General features: G+C 37.8%; 1 protein-coding gene across 5 annotated transcripts in view; it reads right to left on the bottom strand.

Annotated features, from left to right (window-relative positions):
• Positions 1 to 20,820, bottom strand: part of HEATR5B (HEAT repeat containing 5B) — a 58,146-nt gene that overhangs the window by 9,051 nt on the left and 28,275 nt on the right. For 3 of the 5 annotated variants that reach the window (XM_061991143.1, XM_061991142.1, XM_061991144.1), the window contains 11 exons: positions 18,633 to 18,777; positions 17,554 to 17,793; positions 15,538 to 15,789; positions 13,391 to 13,572; positions 12,563 to 12,631; positions 10,235 to 10,414; positions 8,768 to 9,005; positions 6,798 to 7,058; positions 5,756 to 5,883; positions 5,425 to 5,569; positions 902 to 1,171 (listed from right to left, as the gene is read on the bottom strand). In XM_061991143.1, the coding sequence (XP_061847127.1) occupies positions 902 to 1,171; positions 5,425 to 5,569; positions 5,756 to 5,883; positions 6,798 to 7,058; positions 8,768 to 9,005; positions 10,235 to 10,414; positions 12,563 to 12,631; positions 13,391 to 13,572; positions 15,538 to 15,789; positions 17,554 to 17,793; positions 18,633 to 18,777 (2,110 nt within the window). Of the gene's footprint in view, positions 1 to 901; positions 1,172 to 4,660; positions 4,927 to 5,032; positions 5,097 to 5,424; positions 5,570 to 5,755; positions 5,884 to 6,797; positions 7,059 to 8,767; positions 9,006 to 10,234; positions 10,415 to 12,562; positions 12,632 to 13,390; positions 13,573 to 15,537; positions 15,790 to 17,553; positions 17,794 to 18,632; positions 18,778 to 20,820 lie in introns of those variants that run through there. The other 2 variants (XM_061991145.1, XM_061991146.1) reach the window with 2 other exon arrangements.

Raw genomic sequence — 20,820 nt, forward strand, 5'->3', positions numbered from 1 at the left:
AAGGAGAAAGGAAAAAGAACCAGGAATCAAATAAAAATAGTGTGTGGCTCCAAATCAGCTCAAAATTTATTTTTTAAATAATTGTAAGACAAATGGTCTGTTTGAAGACAGTCCATGCTGTATTCTGAGCATAACTTAGTCCAAATATGTTATTTAGCATGCTTCACGTGAAGAGACCAACCTCTAAAGAGGTTGAAGAGACCAATCTCATTAAAGGACCAACCTCTAAAATGAGGTTGAAGCATCAGAGTGTGAAACCTCCCAAAGATCCAGGAGGCAACTCTTAAGCAATTTCTTCTCTGAAAAAGCAAGACTCAGAGCACAGCTTCCCATGCAATTGTGTCCTTTACCCCTCAACTCCACTCAGTGCAATTACCCTAGTTTACACGTATCCTTTGTGACAGTCTCTCTGGGCAGAAGAAAGCTCCATTTAGTTTAGAGTCACATTTGAGATGATTGACAGCCAACGGCTGCAAAACCAAGAGTAGCACTGATGAATTGTGCTGGTTTCTCCTCAGTATGATTCTCTTTTCATCCAGTTGCTGCTTTTTATGAACTTGTCAGGAATTTAATTATCTCCAAGATGTCTATGCTCTTCTACAATACGATTAAAATTGGACAAAAGGTTTCAAAATCAGAAAAAAGCAAGGGAAAACACTACTAATAAAATCATAATGGTATAGAGCTCCTTTCCTCAGCAAACTTGCAGACACATGCACATTTAAAATCAAGTAATTTCCTTTATGTTGCTCTCTGGAAAGCCTGAATTCTTAATTTAGAATTTAGAAGAGACTCTTAAGGTATTCCATAAAAATATATTTATAGTTTGCTTTTAGCACCATATGCTCATTACTTTTCCCACACAGTAATCACTCATACATATTTTGTTACAACACCTTACCTGCTGGAGAACACAGAGAAGGCAGATCAGACAGTATAGTAACAGTGGCAGCCACAAGACGAGAACTTTCCTCCGAGAGGTGGGATTTGGTAGCAACGTGACTTGGAGAATCTGACACTTTTGAACTCAGATGAGGCATGTGCCGTACTAGGATAAACATGAGCAGTTCCATGGCTGCAAAGACTAGAGATTTTCCAGGCACAAGACCACCACTCTCACCTCCCTCTCCTAAAGCAAGAGGATTTTCTTTTTCCTCAATATCATCTTCATCTGTAAAAAGGAAATATATGTTTGAGGAGATAGTTAAGAAAGATCCCATATCAAAGATTACATGAAACACTCTTTAAAAAGCAGTTTGAAATCAAGAAGAAAAAGGTGCTTTACAGTAACATATGACAACCATGGCTTATGTCAAACTAAATGTTTCAGTTAGAATGACTTAAAGGGGTTTAAAATGATTTATAAGTATTGTGATTCAAACAATACGTATTAAAAATCCATACAACACTAGGAACAAAGTAGTAATACTTACCCCAAAAAACCTGTAGGAATTCTTTTAAAATTGGTTGTAAAATTAACAGCAATGACTGCCAAATAAATAGGCATGACAATATTTTTATTATTTAATTGCTGTTACTTAGATGTTCCCCCCGACAATATCTTATTTCAGCCTAAATTGATTACTAAACAAGAGAACAGAAAAGCATTGTAGGATTCTATGTCTGAGTTCATGATTTCAGTGCATTCAGTTCAAAAAGTCTCTCTTGAATGGCAGCTTGGCCAGCTGCAGTTTTTCCTTCTCCCATTAAACAGCAACAGAGATTCAGTAAGTCAAAGCTGGCTGAACTACCCCTATGGAGCTCCTATGAATTTAAATGATTGCTAGTGTTATCACATTCACTGATTTGAAAAATGCAACTTACAAGGCCTACAGCAAACAATTCCATTAATTCATATGAAAGAACAGAGCTTGCATTCTCAGCTCAGCCAGCTCCTCAAATTCCAGGAAAATCTCCTCTCTGTTCTTATGAGGGAAACAGGCAAAAGCCAACAGCTGGGGTTTTTCTCAACAGTATGTTGTGCCACACTAAGATGGTAGTTTTCCATAGTAAGGGAATATTCTTTGGGGTATACTTCTTTCAGGTAAAAGAAAACATGGCAGACCAGATATCCATGAACTATTTGCCAGGTTGCCACTAGGAAAATTATTTACTTGGCAAAGATGCAAACAGAACATCCAATGCATGATTTTTAAAGAAATACTAACGGGATGATTGATCAGCGGATGCTCTGTTAAAAGGAAGAAGTTACTAAAAGTACCTCAGGAAGTAGCTTTCAGCCTGATGCTAATACCTTTATCAAGGATATTCTGACATAAAGTAGAAATAAACTAACAGAACATGCAGATGAAAAGCCTAAGGAAAACATCAGAAGCTGAAATATCATACCAGAAGTAGCAGGCATAAAAGAAGAAAGAATTTTACTGAAGCTCAATAAAGGCCAAGTAGTGGAACAGGATTTGGGTATATCAACTCATCACAGAATCTCAGAAAAAAGTAAGTTGAAAGAGACCTCCATAAGTCATCCAAGTCCAATCTCTTGTTCAAAACAGGGACAACTTGAAGCTAGAGCATATTTCTCAGGCCTGATCCAGTTCTGAATATCTCCAAGCATGGAGATGCCACAACATGCCTGGGTACCTGTTTTACTGCTTCACCACTCCCACGGTGACAAGTTTTTCCCTTATGTCCTACCTCGATTTCTGTTGCTGCAACCTGTGTCCATTGTTCTTATCCTTCCACCATATGCCCTTCAGATGAATCTGGACTGATCTTCTCTTTAAATCCCCTTTATAAAGGGGAATTGCTATTCTATCCCATGTTAACCCCCTCTTCTGCAGACTAAAATTCAGTTCTCTTAGCCTCTCCTCAGATGTCACATACTTCTCTAAGCAGCTTAGTGGACCTCTGCTGGACCTTCCTTCAGTCTATCAACTTCTCTCTTCAGAATGTGGGAGAAGGTGAAGAAAACTAGACAATTCTCCAGATCCATCCCAAATGCAGGATTTTGCATTTGTCTTTGCTGAACTGTAGCAGGTTCTCAGTCCCACAGCTCAAGATTCCCCGGAAAGGGAGAACTGCCCTCCAGTGTATTTACCACTTGCACAATTTTGTATCATCCACAAATTTGCTGAGCATGCATTTTGACCTATCATCTAGACTGTTAATGATGACATTAAACAGTAGCACACCCAATACTGAACTCTTAAGGAATACTAGTTGAAACCAACTGCCAGTTAGACCTGAATCACCAAACTCCATTCAATCAGAGCAATCCAGACAGTTATTCTCCTACTTTCTAGTCCACATCTCTCCAACTTGACATTGATACTATGGGGTACTTGTTCAAAAGCCTTGTAAAAGTCAAGGTAAACAATATCCACCACTTCTGCCTTGATCCAGAGCCAGTTACTTCATCACAGAGGGTGATTAGGCATTATTTGTCTTTGATAATAAGTCTGTGTTCACATCATGTACTTCTGCATCATGTACTCTGAAATGGCTTCCAAGGAAATTTACTCTAAAAATGTTCAAAACACACAGGACTTACTGGTACATAATATCCCAAAACCCTCCTCCCATCTTTACTTATTCAAAGTTAGACATTGCATGTACTTTTTGCCATTCACTGGAAAGCTTCCTTGAGCGCCAGCAGCTTTTCTAAGATGACTTGCAGCAGTCTTAGCATCCAGCTCCCACAGATGCACTCAATCTGGTCGCAGAATATGTGCAGCTTTTACCTAAGTTGTCCCTAACCTGATGCCGATCTACTGAAGGTAGACATTCTCTCCCCTAAACACAGAGACACAGAGATGTCAAATTTGAGCTTGGTGAGAAGTTCCTGGTTCAGCCAAGTCAGCCCTGCCATTGCTGTTTGGCATTCTGCACTTCTGGATGAGTTTTTTGTCACCAAAGAGGAACCATCTCTCTTTCCTTTGCCCTTCTGGGAAGCTTATCACAAGATCTTATCTGCAAGTTACCTGCACAAGCCCAAGACTGCTACATCAGACCAAAGCTTTTGCTCTCCTACTTGCTTTCTTCATTTCCCTCAGGACCATGAACTCCGCTATCTCATGGCTGTTGCCATTAACCTTCCTAACCATTTTTTCTGTACTAGTGAGGTGCAGATCCACTGAGCACCTCCCTTATTTGGACTGAAAAAAACTGTGCCTCATAAGCTTCTAAAAGCTTCAGTTTGTTAGCGTCCTGCAGTATTGTCCTTCCAACACACATCTGGATGTTAAAAGTCTCTCATGAAACTCCCATAGCTTGTGACTGAAAGGCTTCTTCTGGTCTGTTTTATATGGCTTCATCCACCTCCTCTTCTTTATTAGGCAGTCTGTGGCAAACAAGAAGAGAGTTCCTGAGTGGTATTCACCCTTCACTTCCTGTTACTGCTATCAATTCTGACCTGTCAAAGAGGGACAGCTGGCCCAGATGTCTACCGTGATAGCATGTTCCTCTTGCCAGATTCTCTATAGTTTTCAATTAGATGTCTGGAAGCCACAATCTCACCAGGGTCATATTCCAGCAAAGGCTATGGCTGTTCCTCCTTCCATGACACAAGGGGCTTCAGCTCCTGCACCTGCAGGATTTCTGTGAAGAATATGTCACTCTTCCTTTCTAGACACTACACAATCTGCTCACCTCCACATGCATTTCCTTCACATCTCACAATGTCACCTCCAGTCCTGGCTGCACAGTCAAGGACCTGGAGAAAAATCACATCAGGACCTTCATTTGAATTTCAAAGCAGGTCACTGGACGTCTGACGTGCCAGAGGTGATTGTTCCTCAGTCAGCAGACTGCATCTTGTTGTATGTCACTGCCATCATTATGCTGACTCTAGCAGTCTTGTACAGTTTTGAGTAGCTCTTCTGGGCTGTGTGAGCATGCTTTTCCATGGCAGCTGTCTTGCTCTTGTTTGCACACCCTGTTCCCAGAGCTCCTGGATGCTGACACACCCTGAATGTCAGTGAAGTAAGAACCAAGATGCAAGTTTGCTACATTTCCTGGCAAAATCTCCTGGACAGGCAAGTTTTTGCGTTGGTTTCAGGAGCAGTTCACTCACCTCATGGTGCCAGTTGTGCCACAGAAATACTGTAAGACCTTACGCTGGAGACTGAACCATTAAACTTCAGGGAAAAAAAGGTAATTAAAGTGCTAAGGAGGCAGTCAATAGAGAAGCATTAATGAAACTGTGCAAGGTATTAGTAAGACCTTAAGAAGTCTGCTGGGTATAATATTCATCACTCATACTCAAAAAAAACAAATTAAAACCACTAAATGAAAAGAATAATCATTAGAATGATAAAACCACTAAGGAAAAAAAACCTATCTGTGGAATACACAGCATTTTCCTCCTCAGTATAATCATACTCCAGTGTATCTGAGCTCCTTTCCCACTACGAGAACCTGTTGCTTTTTTACTCTGCAAAGCAAGTCATGTTTTCAAAATCTTACTTAGGCTGTTCCTTTTTTCCTGCAAATAATCTTGAGCTGCTCTTACTATCTGCTGGACAACTCCTGTAACCAGTAGCTGAACTGAAGGAGGATCCCAGGTGAGGAGGAGTCGGTGAAGCACACTCAAGAGTTCAACACCAAGGAGCTACAGTAAAACAAAATACACATAAAACAATTAAATTAGGGCTTAATAATTCCTAATTGTTCTGTCACTTGCTTATGATGAACAAATACATGTCTCACACAAAAATAATTACAGATTTTGTAATCATCACAGATGAAAGACCAAGACCTAGAAAAAGCTGATTGTTACAACATGCTCATACAGTACCTGATCCTCTGCAATATGGATCCTGGCACAAGGGGAATCCAACAAAGTATGAAGTGCTTGTAAACAAGATGTAACATGCTCAACAGGCTCTTCAGGTCGTGGGGAACACAGAAACTGTATACTAACACCTGAAAAGAGCAATAATTAAAAAGAACATTCACATCATCGGAAAATCAAGTCTTCTGTTTAAAATGTCTTTATAAGTATGGCAGGTTCTTCACAACTTTAGAAAGATACATGTTTTTCTCAATTCTTCCTTTAAAAGAAAAGAGAGTTTATGTACTAGAAACAGCAAAATTATAGTTGCTTTCTCTTCTGCTTCATGTCCCAGCAGGCAATTTAGATTACTGTTCTAAAGATCAGTAAAGTCACACTTTGGAATCCTTCAAATGCAAGGTGAGTTTTATTTTATTGAACTCTTTTCAATGTAAAGATAACTGAGATTAAGTGTCAAAAAAATACTCCATATTCATATTATAGCACCTAATTCTACTTTTAAATATCTGTATATCTCAGCAAACTGTTGACATTCCTCAGAATAAGTGATAACATCCACCTCTTAAAGCTACTAGGTAACAACAAAGGGTAACTGTGAGCACTACTCACAGATTAAAAACTGAAGCAAAAGCTACTTCATGTTACTTGTCCCAGGTCAGTCTACTGAACTGTGGGTTTATGAGGGTGTGTATTTTGTTTAACCTTACAGCTTTTGTGTCTTTGAAGCATAAAATTTTAAGTCATCTGAATTATGTTACTTTGTAAACCAGTTTCTACTAATTTTATTCCATTATATAAATAAACTTGATCTACAACTTGTCTATACAAACCACAATAATCACAACAAATAGTTTGTCAAAGCTATAAAGAACATAGGAGGCGGCTCCATATATGGAGATGAAACACAGAAACATTGAAACATTGCTGTCCAGACATGTAATGCATTTTAAATTGCCCAGATTTCAAGCAAAGAATCTTTTCTTATTTCTGTATCATTTCATACCATAATGTGCTGTTACTGAACTCTAAAACTTATAACTCTTACCCAAAATTAAGTGCATTCGATCTTTGTTTATCTCTGCCAAAGATTTAGTGGTAGGTGGAGTTCCAGGTGTTGGGTTTAACATAATGGATGTAGCACGTTTTTGTGAATTGGGCATTGCTGCAGCAGTCTCTTCTGTTGACTCTGAAGCACTAAATCCTGTACTGTTTAGCCAAAGTGCCACTGCATGTAGTATAGGAGCCCAGGAGTTCCGGTAATGCAGTCTAGCTGTATCAATTGTTTCTGGAGTGTAAAACGCTCCCCCTGTCAAATTAGCAAAGCAAAGATAAATTCCGAAATTCTCTACAAATAACAGACAAAAAGCACATCCTCTAAATTTATTCACTTATTTACTCTGGCTGTTTTGATCGCAGACATATTCACATCTAATCCTTGTTAGTAACAGTGCAGTTTGATTCTCCTTGTAAGTATAGTCAGTTTGTGTGGCCAGGATTTGGTGGCAGGGGGCTACAGATGGCTTCTTTGTTTAAAGAGCTGCTGGACGCTTCCCCTGTATCTGACAGGGCCAGTGTCAGTCAGCTCTAAAATGGACCAACCATTGACCAAGGCCTGGCCAATACCTGATCGAGATAACACTTCTGGGATTAACACATTGGGAAAGAAGTTGCTGTGCAGGTGCTAAACTGCAGCAGAGGGGAGTGAGAATGTGAGAACATCTCCAGAGACACCAAGGTCAGTGGAGGAGGAGGGGAAGAAGGTGCCCAGGCACTGAAAAAGAGATTCTCCTGTGAACTGTGATGAAGACCATGGTGAGGCAGCTGTGCTCCTGCAGTCCATGGAGGACCATGGGGGAGCAGAGATCCACTCACAGCCTGTGGAGAACCCCACGCCAGAGTAGGTGGATGACTGAAGGAGGCTGTGATTCTGTGAGAAGCTCACCATGGAGCAAGTCCCTGGCAGGGCCTGGAAATCTGTGGAGAGAGGAGCCCATGATGGATGAGGTTTGCTGGCAGGACCTGTGACCTTGTGGAGGACCCATACTGGAGCACTCTGTTCCTGAAGGACTGTTTCCCTGTGGGAAGGACCCAGTGGAGCAGTTCATGAGGAACTGTACCCCATGGGAAGGACTGACATTGAAGAAGTTTGTGGAGAACTGTATCCCTTAGGAGGGACCCCACACTGTACCAGGGAAAGTGTGAGGAGGCCGCCCCTTGACAGGAAGCAGCGGTAAAGACCATCTGTGATGAACTGACCGTAACCTCCATCCCCCATCCCCCTGCACTGCTCAGAGGGAAGATGTAGAAACTTGGGAAGAAGGGAGGGGTGGGGGGAGGCTGTATATATACAGATATACAGATTCAGGCTTTATTTCTTATTTCCCTACTCTGTTTTGATTGTTTGTTAATAAAATCAAACAGATTCTCCCCAAGTTGAGTCTGTTTTGCCTGTGATGGTAATTGCTGAGTTATCTCCCTGTCCTTATGTCGACTCATAAGCCCTTTGTTATATTTCTTTCTCCCCTGTCCAGTTGAGGAGAGGGAACGATAGAACTACTTAACAAGCACTTGGCACCCAGCCAGGGCTAAACCACCACATGAAGAAGTAACATTAGTACCTCTCATAAGAAAGCTCATCAGCCATAACGGAACAGTAAGCAGAGAGCAATAAAGGCAGACAAAGTCATCAGGTCTTGCAGCATTTTTCATATAGAATGCTCATTCTCAAATCAGTAAAATATTGTAAGACAATATCCATTCCAATCTCAGGGGATTTGATATCAAAGTATTAGAGGTGCAGAAGTATTCTTAATTCTACAAATACATGGTTTTAGTGATCTCTGTGATCTTCATTGCAGACTGAAGCAAAAAGCACATTCCTATTACACATAGGCAGAAATTTACCACTTGCATGAGAAACATAGCATCAAATAATTTATAGAATCATTTTGAAGTCTCATTTTAGTGTTTCTTTCCGGTTCTCCTAACAATACAGAAAGCAATTCCAGTGCTTACCATCTGGCGGAAGTTGGGTAGCAAATTCAGCTGGTAAAGTTAGGAGAGCATAATCCTTCAGTGCAGCTAACCAGAGACGGCTGAGTGCAGGCAGCTCAGGTTGTACAAGTGTTATCAAACTATCTGGTGGCAACTCATCTACAGTACCAAAATCATCCTCATCCTCCTCTGTGCTCTTTAAAATGTGCTTTGGTTTGGTCTCTGCTTCCTTCTTAATTTTCATGGCAACAACATACACCTAGAAAAACAACAGATAAAACAGTATAGGCTGTGAGATCCTAAAGCCAGAAAAAGTAGCTAGCCTTTCCCATGCAAAAGTAACAGACTCTGTACGCAGATGATTGATTCACTGGATAATGACTGGGAAAAGAGCATTGTAATACAATTACATTTTCTTTAATTTTTTTTTCTTCTAGTTCTACCAGTATGTAACAACGGTCAAAACTGGCACTCTCATAAAACAATCTGGCCACACTTTTTTCGTAGAATATTGTCAATTACTGCTGCTCTACATACTGATTTAAATAACTTTATTAAATCAGTGCATCCTTACTGCAAAGATTTCTTTGACCTACATTAAGAGCTACTAGATAAATTAATCGTCACTTTCTTGGAGCAGATTTATATCATAAACACATGAAAAGGGCTTTAAATGGGTTACATTAATACAAGAACACTTACATGTTGTCTCTGATAGATGCTATGAGAGGATAAAAGGATTTTCAAAAACTTAGATAAATGTGGGAATAAGCAGAAATAACAGAAAAATACAGTAAAAATTGTCATTTTTAGAAAAGAAATAGAATAGAAATAAGAGTCTTCATAGAACAGATGTTCCATACCAAAGCTGAAAATTACAGTATGGGGTGTTTAATATTACACAGTTGAAATGATAATACTTTCATTTGTAATTTCAAAAGTAACCTCCAAGAAAAACAAACAGACCCTGAAGTACTATAATAAGAGAAATCAAATTACCATTTGTGTAATTACACTTAGAGCTCTATAGCATGCAAGTAACATTTCAGGAAGAAAGGCAATGTAAGTAGTTCTGTCTTTTGTAAATAGCTGAAGATTTCTGGTATTCCAGCAACTACTCAACAATATCTAGTTAAGTCTGTAATTTACTATGAACGCTTTGTCAAACTCTGAGTTAATTAACTGCAATATTTTCCCAGAATGTATTTTAAGGTTATTCATTTTTTTGTTGTTTTCAAATTTAAGAGGAATAAGATGGGAGGAAAATCAAAATCTGATAGAGTAGGAGTGATAACTGAATAGGGAAGAGTACAATAAAAAAGAGAATAACCTGTGAATATGAACCAACACAACAGTAGATAAAAAAAAGAACAGAGAAATATATGGAGATAAAAACATCTCAGGAGTAACAGTACTTAACAGCCAGTGAGGTGTGAGGCTGCTATTACATTGCAAAACCTGTCAAGAGATTTAATGGTCAATGTTTACCTCAGCCCATGCTTTCAGAACTGCAAGTTTTTCCATAGTACTTGCACTCTCTCGGTAAAGTTGGCTAGAAGATCCCTTTCCTGCTTGCACTTTATCCAGGGAAGAGACAAGAAGGTTGTGAACACGGCGGAGATCATTCAGGTCACTTACAACCCCACTTCCTATCCAAGTGCTACATACCTAGACCACAAAATTTAGAATCATGTTAAATAGCAAAAAAAAATTAACTGTATAAAACATTTTTTTAAAAAGAAAACAAAAACCAAAATAATCACCACAAAAAAAAATGAGCAGCTCTTTTCCTGCTTAATATAATATAAAAAAAACCCTGAGGTTTTCCTTTTTCTTCTCCTCACCTGTGATAAAAGAATTACTCAGATGAGTGGTTACAAAGGCTGTATTTGCAAAGCATATTACAGTAGAACTTAGTAGCGACATGGAAAATATTTAAAATAGATTTTTAATTCTCCATAAATAGGTAATAACATTTTTCTAATTCTGTTCCCAAGTCTTTGGTCAGATCATTCAGTTAACATGTCATTACATTCACTGTCAAGAATACATTGGACAGCAATCAGTAGAAATTAATCTTTAAAAATCCACACTTTTCAAATTATATATTAAAGCTCCACACTAATGAGAAGTTTTTGAGATCATTAATGTCAAGAAAATACCTACAAATGAGTGAAATAAAAATCTTTAAACAACGGGGCTCTAGACTCGAACCAACAGTTCTAAATCTAGAACAATCAATATGGGACATGGTGGACATACAGTTGGGTGTCTCCCCACTTGTCATTTGAATTAAATGGACTCAGGCAGTTACTTAAAATACAAACATCATACAGATCAGCTCCTTCTGTCTAGTGCTATTCATTGACATTCATCCTCTAAAACACATTCATGTTCAAATATAACACAGTCAATAGAATAATTCTAGTGCATCTTCTTTCCTACAAAAAGAAAAGAGGACTTATTCTTTCAGAAGAACTTCTGGTGGTGATTTTACAAGGATGAGGAACTGAAGAACAACAAAATAAAAGCCATATAAAAGTGATTTGGGTTTTAAAAACTCTCTGTTTCATGGCATTTTTGTCCTATCTTCCATTTATTTATTTTGCTTTTAGAGAATTAGTTCCACGAAGGCCTCTGGGGAAGCGCCTCTCATGATCTGGAACAAGGGACATATTTAAAGTAAACGCAAAACCAAAAAGTGTTCTGCAGGTGCATGAGACAAGACTGACAAATATCTGTCACAAATCCATAGTATATTCAAAGTAAGGCTAAAATAAGCTTCACTCCTGCTGCTGGACAATTTAACATCTGTCTCAGCAATGTCACAAAACTGTAACAAGAAACTAATTCAGTGCAGCTCATCTCTGCCCATGTAACTTCCAGGATGAGTTAAATTCTAAAATCTAATTTCCAACCATTTGATCCTCTAAGTGTCCACATCCACTTTTGAAATGGATTGAAATAAGGAAGATTTTTATAAAGAATGTTGAATGTTTTCACATAAGCTGCCTCTTAATCTATCTTTAAATGCACAGAAATGCTCTGTAAGGTAAGATTAGCATATTCTTTCCTATGTATAGCTATCAGACTATGTCATATTTGATCTAGTCTTACAAATTCTACTGGAAATTAAGAGTACAATACCATCACAAAAATCACAGTTCCTGCTGGACCAAGATTTACTAAATAAAACTCACATACACAAAGTTAAAACTGATATCTGCATAGCTAATTAAACTGCTGCTTTAACCTACAGTAGTCATTTAGCTGTGTAAACCATGTACCAGATACAACTATCAGGTATGTTGCTCATACACAACAAACACACAGAGAATCTTGCACTGAACATTCACTGAGAAGTTTTTGCCATGATTATAATGAGAACACTTAGATCCTCCAAAATCTAAAATGCAGTATTAATCTGAATAGAAGTTTAGTGTTTAAAGGTAAATTATTATTAATCGAAATATATTTGATCAGACTGATAGGCATCTCAATAAACAGATTACTTTTGGTAGAATTAAACAAAATCTTTAAGGCCATTTCTTCTTCTTTTTTCCTTTCAGCAACAAACGGCAGAGTTGACATGAGATACAATTAGTTTCACAAAGACTAAATATTTTCTGATGTAGCTCCCTAAAAGGGCTTCTGCACTTCTGAGGAGCAGAACATATTACTAGGAGATGCAAAAGATGTTACAAAAACGTCATGGCTTAGGTTTACAAAATATTCCAGCCATTTGCTGCTACTCCTCTGCATGCTCCTTCAAAGAGAAGGAAGATCAGTTTGACATCTGCACATTTTCCTCTGTACCTGGCAGGCCTTTGCAGTTATATCAGACGGTGTGTCTTGGGAAAAAGCTGGCCTCAGAGCAGCTCCAACCTGTTCACAGGAAGAAAAATTAAAAATCCAACTAAAATAACAGTGATACAACATTCTTCATCTCACTTATTTAAGGCTCAAGCATATACACAAAACAAATCAGACAAGAATACCAATTTTCACATTATAGTTACAACCCCAACTTATTCTTGCTGTCTAGCAGACATTTACAATAGTATTCACTTTCAACAACAATAAAAAATGCCTAAACCCACTTTTTCCTGCGTTTCACTTCAGGAAGTGAAAAGGCTGAAAGGCTGCCTTTAAGTATTTGCAGAGATCTTAAAGACAAGGTGAAAACAAAAGAGGTGAAAAAGTTAAATTACACAACAAAATAAAACAGCAATACCACAAAGTAAATCTTTAAATGCTCACCCTCCCTTCCTATACTTTTATATTTTTCATTCAAATGGAAGTATATTCATTAATTCCCAAGTAACCAGATTTATTAGATTCAACTTGGAATTGAATCAGCATTACTTTCAAATTCCTAATTTTACTAACAAAATGTCACTTTTGCTAAAAAATTAAATGTAATTTCAATTATTAATAATTTCAGGAATCAATTGCTACCGAACTCTTAATTACAATCAACAGGAAGAGATCAATATTGAAGTAAATGAAAGCACTTCTTCAGTACATTTTCACACACTAAAAAATCTCTTCACAAGTCTTTTGAAGTTACAAAATGTTCTCAAATCTAATGCTGGCATCTTGGCATAAATACACAATTTCCTGAACTTATAAAGGAGTTCTCACATTAGCCTGATACTGCTCCAGTATCACATGGCCTGGAAACTCTGGCTCAGGAACCGATGCAAATTTCTTGATAATGTCTTCAAGAGCTTGAAGACCCGCCATTCGTAACTGGTTGCTGTGATCAGTCGCAGCCATGAATGCCATTCGAATAAGATCGGAGAGATGGAGTACTAAGAAGTCATCTTAGAACAAACCAGAAAGAACTATTTAGTAACACAAAACATCACTAACATGACAGATATCTCTAATATTTTCTTCACTGATATGTATAGATTTTACCTACTCTTTTTCAAAGGTCCACATTTAGGGTATGGTAGAACGCAGGAAAGGACATAAATGATGTTTCTTTCCCCCCTCTTTGCCCCTTAAAGTGACACAAAAGCTTTGATTTCTAAGACAACCTTAAAAACTAAGCACAAACTAGAAACAAAATTAAATATACAGAAATTGCATTGACACATACAGAAATTGCATTGAATAAAACATGTGAATCTTGCTGAGTAGCTTCAAAGATACTAGAAAATTTAGTAAAGCTAATGTTAGTGATCCTCCTCAATCCTAAACAAAAATCAACGCAATTCCTGTTCGAGTCCTATGCTTATAGTGACCCCTGCTGATAAAGGAAAATCTCGTCAAGTTTGAACACCTAGTATCTGAGTAAACCTCTAGCTCCGCTCACAAAATCCAACCACAAGGCCACAAGTGAGCAACAGGCAACATGTAGAAAATAACAATATGTAACTCAGTAACATTTCTGAAAGGATTTTTCTTTGCTGTTTATTAATCTTCTTTCTTTCCTTACTGTCAATTTTAAATTCCCAGATGTGACTAATATATTTTCATGTCTCAGGTAAAAAAAGTTAATTTTATAGCTGAAATTTTCCAGAAGTACGTCAGTAAAGACAGACTGGAACTCACTTAAAAACTACAAAGTGGTAAAGTCTGTACTTACTATTTCAGACTATCAGATGTTAGCAGAATTTAAATATTTTGGAGTTGAAGATGAGAGGTAGAGGTTTGCTAAGTTTTCCTTTGTACAATGATGCCAAATACAAAAACTTCAGTTTAAATAAATTCAGTTGCATACATTCACAGGATTATTATATGCTATCCTCTGCAGGATCCTATAAGCAGAAGTTACTTTCTGATTTTCTCTACACTGCAACAGCATCGCAAAAAAAACTCTCCCAAATCTCTTCCCTCTTATTATCTCAGCCTCAAACCACGTCAGAAACAAGATTCTCACTAAACCAATGCACAATGCTGGAACCAGAGTGCATCAGAGCAACACAAGCAAAGAGTCGATAAATCTCCATATCATAACAGATACCCTTAAACAACATGGAACTAAAATCCTATCCATGCATTGTAGGATGCTCAATATATTCATCCTACATAAACAAAGTCCTCATGAGTGATATATGGATGAAAGCAAACAATCACTATGTATCAGAACCAATACATATAGAGAACTCAAGGACAGAAACCCCCTATTTTCTGTTAGAAAAATGTTTCTTCCCAAAACAACTATATCATCTCTGACCTCCCCATTTTGATTCTCTAATTCATAAAAGTATCTTCATAACATGAGCTTTAAAACTAATATCGATCATTCTCATGGATACCAAAAGAAGGAACTTATATAAATCAGCTGGATCCATGTCTTGTAACTCCCTCACATCCCTCTCTCCACAAGTGATGTTATAGCAATAATTACTTGGCCTTATCTCTTTTTTTATTTTCTAGGATCCCTTCAGTCTGGAGATACTAAAATCTTCTCCAAAACCTAATTCATTGTTGTCCTTACATTAAACTCAGCTCACCCTCAGATAGAAGTTTGCTGCTTCTATTTCAGACTGAGAAAATCTACGGCTTTGCAAATCTATGGCTTTTCTTCCAGGCAGGTCTGTCTGTCAGAATTTATATTCTCCAGCAAATCTCATTCTTTGTGCTCATGGTACAGTAGCTCCACAAATTATACAACTACAGTTTTATTGACTTTTTTTGCCATTTCCTTTGGTCTTAACCATTTGAATGAAAGGATCACTGCTTACATTTTTTTCTTGGTTGTCCAATATTAAGCTATTAAGAGGTGTCAAAAAAAATGAAAATAAACCAAAACCCAAACATGCACATTCCGTAATTACTTTTTGAGTTTTTAAGCCTGGCTGATCGAGCCAGTGCCAGATCGAAGTGCGCCTTGTTCGCATTCTCACACAGCATAATAACTCGGCACAGACAGTCTGCTGCAAACACACGTGTGGCCCAACGAGGAGCTACAGAAGGCTTGGATTTATCCTCTTCACCCAAAGTGGTAAACATTGTATCATCATCCATCTCATCCTTCTTCTCAGATTCCTCATCTTTCCCTCCTCCCAAGGGAGCAGTGGTGCTCATGTCTACCACAGAGAACAAAACACTGTTACAATCTGCAGGAAGACAGCTAATAACATATACAAGCTTTCCTTAGATTCAAAAGGGACTTCTGTTGAAACAACATCATTTGAAATATGTCAAAAGGCACAGAAATAACAGTAAAAGAAATGTTATTCACCTCTAACATGGGCTCTATTACTCTTTATATGCCTTAAATGTTACAAGATAAATTCCTGTAACCTTAGTTCTCCACAGGTGCCAACTATAGCTGAATCCCATATCTGAACTTCTCAGTTTGGAAAATTAATCTATTCAATTATCAATAAACAAGGGAAGGAGGTTACCAGGCTCAGAGTTTGAACTGTTCAGCTCCTGTTTCAAGCAAAAGCTACAGCGCATCAAAACTACAAAGTTCCATGCCACGGGACAGATATATAGACAAGTAGGCAGTTTATGGCACGCACACATTCAAAAAAGTATTTTCTCTTAAGTGTGGCTGCAAGAGTTCATTTGAAAAAATACAATTACTTCAGGGATGACATTAAAAAACCCCAAACTAGAACAGGGACCAAAAAAACAACTCAAACACGCATATACACTTCTACTATTCACAAACGAGAACATAGAATCTCAATGACAAGGTCTAAATTAGCAAAATGCCAAGATACTGACAAAAATTACTCTAGCAATAATTCGAGAAGAAATTATTGTATGGGTAACCTACCCCAACTAATGCATGCTTCATAGAAAGTCTAAATTTATGCAGATGAAGAGCCAAGACTTCAATAAAAAGTGGCTATGTGAAATCACACATGGATGGCAACAATTCACAAAAAGAGGATTTTGAGAAGGCATCCAGGACCTTAACATGGATGATTTGTAAATCTCTGCTTAAAAAGCAAACGAGATTTTGTTTGTATAACCGTTAGGTGAATCAAAGAAGTTCAAAATGAAGTTGTCGGCTTAAAGGACAGTCAAGAGAAATACATTTAAACATGGCTCTCTCAGAGATTATTCCACCTACTAATAAATAAATAAGAGATTGGGCAACCACGATAAAAACTTTAAAGCCCATCCCACACTGAAATAAGAAAAGGATATGCCAACTTCCAACTTGGGAAATGAGGTCATTCTCACTGGGCTAACTACATTGCCTAAAGAAATCATTGGTAGCATTACTCATCAGTAAACATAAAGCTGGCAACATTTAGAAAGAACTTCAGCATGAAGTCACAGTATGCCCATAAAGTATAAATGCAAGGCAAATGAGCAGAACCTGCGTCACAATCATCCTACAAGCTGAAAAACAGGAATAAGGTCTCAGAGGACAAGATCAGTGCAAATAAGACTGAAATGCTGAACAAAAAGCAGAAGTCTCATCACCATGGTAACCCATCATCACCTCACTAAATCACAAAACCTCATAAAAGAAAGCTCAGACTGTGTACAGTACTCTCTGTATCATCCTCATGTATAAAGGCTAAAAACAGCATGTCTACTTTCATTAAGATACTGAAACTTCAGAATAACAATCACACTGCTTCTCCACTGCAAAACCTACTTTAAGGCAGCTAACTTTTTAACCTTAAAAGTAATATTCTAAAACTTAACATAGCATAGATGATATCTTCTTTACAAGGAAGTTTTGATGCACTATAATTTAAGTTCTACATAGGATATATACTATGTTTTAACAAGGATAAAAGACAAGCTCCAAACAAGCTCTGCCAGAAGACATCAACACTAAAAACATCCTGTTATTGACATAAATGCTACAGAACACTTACCGCTGGAAGCTGCAAGGACATCTTTACAAAGTACGAGCCAGTGAGAAAGGTTTTCTACTGCCAGTGATGAAAGCATATGTCCCAGAGTATCATGGATATCTGAGCACAACTTCCGATCAGTCTCCCGATCCAACATCCCAAAAAGGACACCTTCGAGGCCCGTCTCTGTTATATTAACCCCCTGATGCCGGGAATGAGCATCTCGCCGAGAACCAACTCCTGGTGCAAAAGGATTAATATCTGCAAAATGATAGTAAGAAACCTTTCCTGAAATCAGTAAATCAGTTTTAAAATTTGGAATAACAGACTAGAATTGATCACTGTGTTTGTATAGTTCCACCAATGATGCACCAAGATGTTAATGAATTTCTTGGGAATTAACACTAGAAATATTTTAATACAGCAATTCATTTAATTCTTTTTTTGCAAGGCAAATAACATCTCCCAGTATTTCCTGGAAAGGGGGGGGGGGGGGGAAACAAACAAACCACTTTCTCCAAGGGATATACCCCATGGATTTGTAAAAAAGATGCTAAAGAATCTTCCCAGAGACAGACTTAACTGATGTGATTTAATACAAGTATGCTCATGGTTCTATGTCAGCATGAAGACTGTGCTGATCAACACTGTTGTGCCTCCAGTTTTCAGAATAAAATGATATATGTAAGAACTGAACCAATCAACAAAGTCCACAGGCTTTGCAGAAGTGCTAACAGAATGCAAAACAACTGGAGACCTAAATCAAACAGGGTACAATTAGGTCACTTTTCAAAAGAGCAAGACCTAAATACCAGAAAAAAGGAAAACGTTTTTACTGTATATACACTGTGTGCCTATTTGATTGCCAGTCTTAACAGTGCAGGGAAAATTAAGACTGAACTTTACAAAACGTTAAATTACAAGTGAAATTCAAGAGGTAAGCAGGGGTGTTGACAGAAGTTACTGGAGCCGAAAGGGATAGTTTAAGAGGTTTTTTTCTGTTGTGGGAGATTGCTGGGGCCTTTTTCCCCTCTCTGAAGGCAAACCACACATATATGCACTCAACCATTACAAAAAGGCCATATCAAAGAAATACTTACTGATGACACTATTTTCTTTGTCTCCAGCATTTTTGGCTAAGCTCATGGCATATTCACATACTTCTGCTGCTTCCCTCTGAGCTAGCTGTCGTAAACATGCAACTGCAGCCCGGCGAAGCAGCAAATGGGAGCTGCACAAATGAACCTAAAAATCAGAACCATTAGAGATAAGTGAACTGACAAACCCCTGTACCAATAAATCTGTGCTGCTAAGGACTAGTAGCATTCTACTTTTCAATTACATGCCCATGTGTGAGCTGCTGGGTACCAAGTTCTTTCCAAGATCTTGACAGCTCAGAAATAAGCACTTTTTAGTATGTACAAATATGAAAAATAAAACTGACATATACAGAGCTGTCAGCTGTTATCTGTTTAAAGAGATAAGAGCTCCAGTGTGATTTAGACTAATTATACTTTCCAATCTGTTACACTCTTCAGTCCTACTCAACCTGTAGCTGTAAATCACATTCTTTTAAACAAAAAGCCATCATCAGGTGCACCACATGACAGCTATCATGAAAACTTTTATGTCAAACTTGTAATAGAATTCATAGTATAAGTTTTTATAAGTGTCTCTAAATAAGACAGCTTCAGATTTCTTTGCTGATCAACATCAGATTCTAATTCCTTTTGAATCATCTTGAGAAGCAGCAAATATTCGTCTTACAGAAGAATTGTTCATGGTCCCTATTTTCCTGAGAGGAAGTAACTGCACAGAGAATTGTCTGTTTTTCCAGAATGGAAAATGGAAATCCATGGGTTTTTCCAGAATGGAAAAACAGTGCTCTTCAAGAAAGTTTGATTCTTTACTTACTCAGCGGAACTTGTTTTTAATAAACCAAATATTTGCTTTCTCAATATTAAGTTACTATGTGGATGGAAGTTGCTTTCCTAAATGAAAGGGCCGTATAGTTTACAAAGCATTTTAACAGCACATCTTTATTCCACTTATGAATATCAAGATTTTAGTCCTGCAAAAAAAAAGTAGTAGACTTTAAAGAACATCTAAATATCACACTGAGGTTATTTTAATGGAACTAAACCCTAGAACATTGGGGGGGATTTAATTAATGGGAAGAGTATTCTCCAATTTAAGTTACAAAACAGCAACTAGTGGTTATGAAGCCAACACTGGATGAAGAAAGTAAGCTAGACTGTAGAAATGCGTGGTTTCATTTTGATACCTGGCATTAATTCCATTCAAAAGTGAGTTAGAAAGCAATGACAAGTTTGCTAATAGGTCAGGTAAGGCAGGCCTTGCATACACATCTATGTATTTGCAGTATAAAGAAATGCACAAGACAATTGATATGAAAACTTACCAAACCAAGTATGACTTGGAAGTAAGGTATATGAGAAAAGAGAAGGAAAATGGCTCTTGTTTAGCAGAGGACCATAAAAGAAATTTAAAGAAACAGTAGAAAACCCCAGGAAAAGTTTTCAGAACAGCACTAGCCATTCCTGTATGAACTTCATTGTCTGTAATATCAATCCCTGCCATGTAAATGGCTACAGGGATTGTTTGCCATTTTGTAAATAGCATTCATACAGAATGGCCTACCTACTTTTGGGTATGCTGCACCCCTTTAATGTAAAATTTTGTGAAAGTGACAATTCTGGGAAGACACTGCACTCCTAGGAGTGCTCTGCCTGGGAGCGGGGCAGAAGCAAACGACAGTGTCTTAGAGGGGATGCATCTAAAACTGCGGGAATGCCCTGGGGAAAGTCTGGATGTTAGACTAGGAAAAGATCCAATGTTGAGACAAGTAAGACTGTACTCCTTCAGATACCACAGAATCACAGGTTCCACAAAGAATGACACAGAGAACTTTGCAAAATATCCATCTAACATTGAGGAGAAGCTTTTAAAACTTCTCAGTATTGGACTGCTGAACCTTCTAAAAACTAATATTAAAAATAGTAGTAATCATAATTTTAAAAGCCTGCACCAAAATGCACACTCACACTTGATCACTTTCCTTGAACAGTTATATATGATATGTTTTGAGTTCCAGACTCTTGCCTCACTTCCAAGCTTAAGCCAGGACTTGCTGACAGAACATCAACAAGGGGAAAAAGCAGTGCTAACAACAGCAGCGCAAGAATTTGAATGTCAGCATTGACTATGCTGACAGTGGTAAAATAAATCCAACATCTCCCACTTTTCCCTCTCTCAATCATTCCCCTC

This window comes from Colius striatus, chromosome 2 (genome assembly GCF_028858725.1).
Source record: "Colius striatus isolate bColStr4 chromosome 2, bColStr4.1.hap1, whole genome shotgun sequence".
Lineage (NCBI taxonomy): Eukaryota > Metazoa > Chordata > Aves > Coliiformes > Coliidae > Colius > Colius striatus.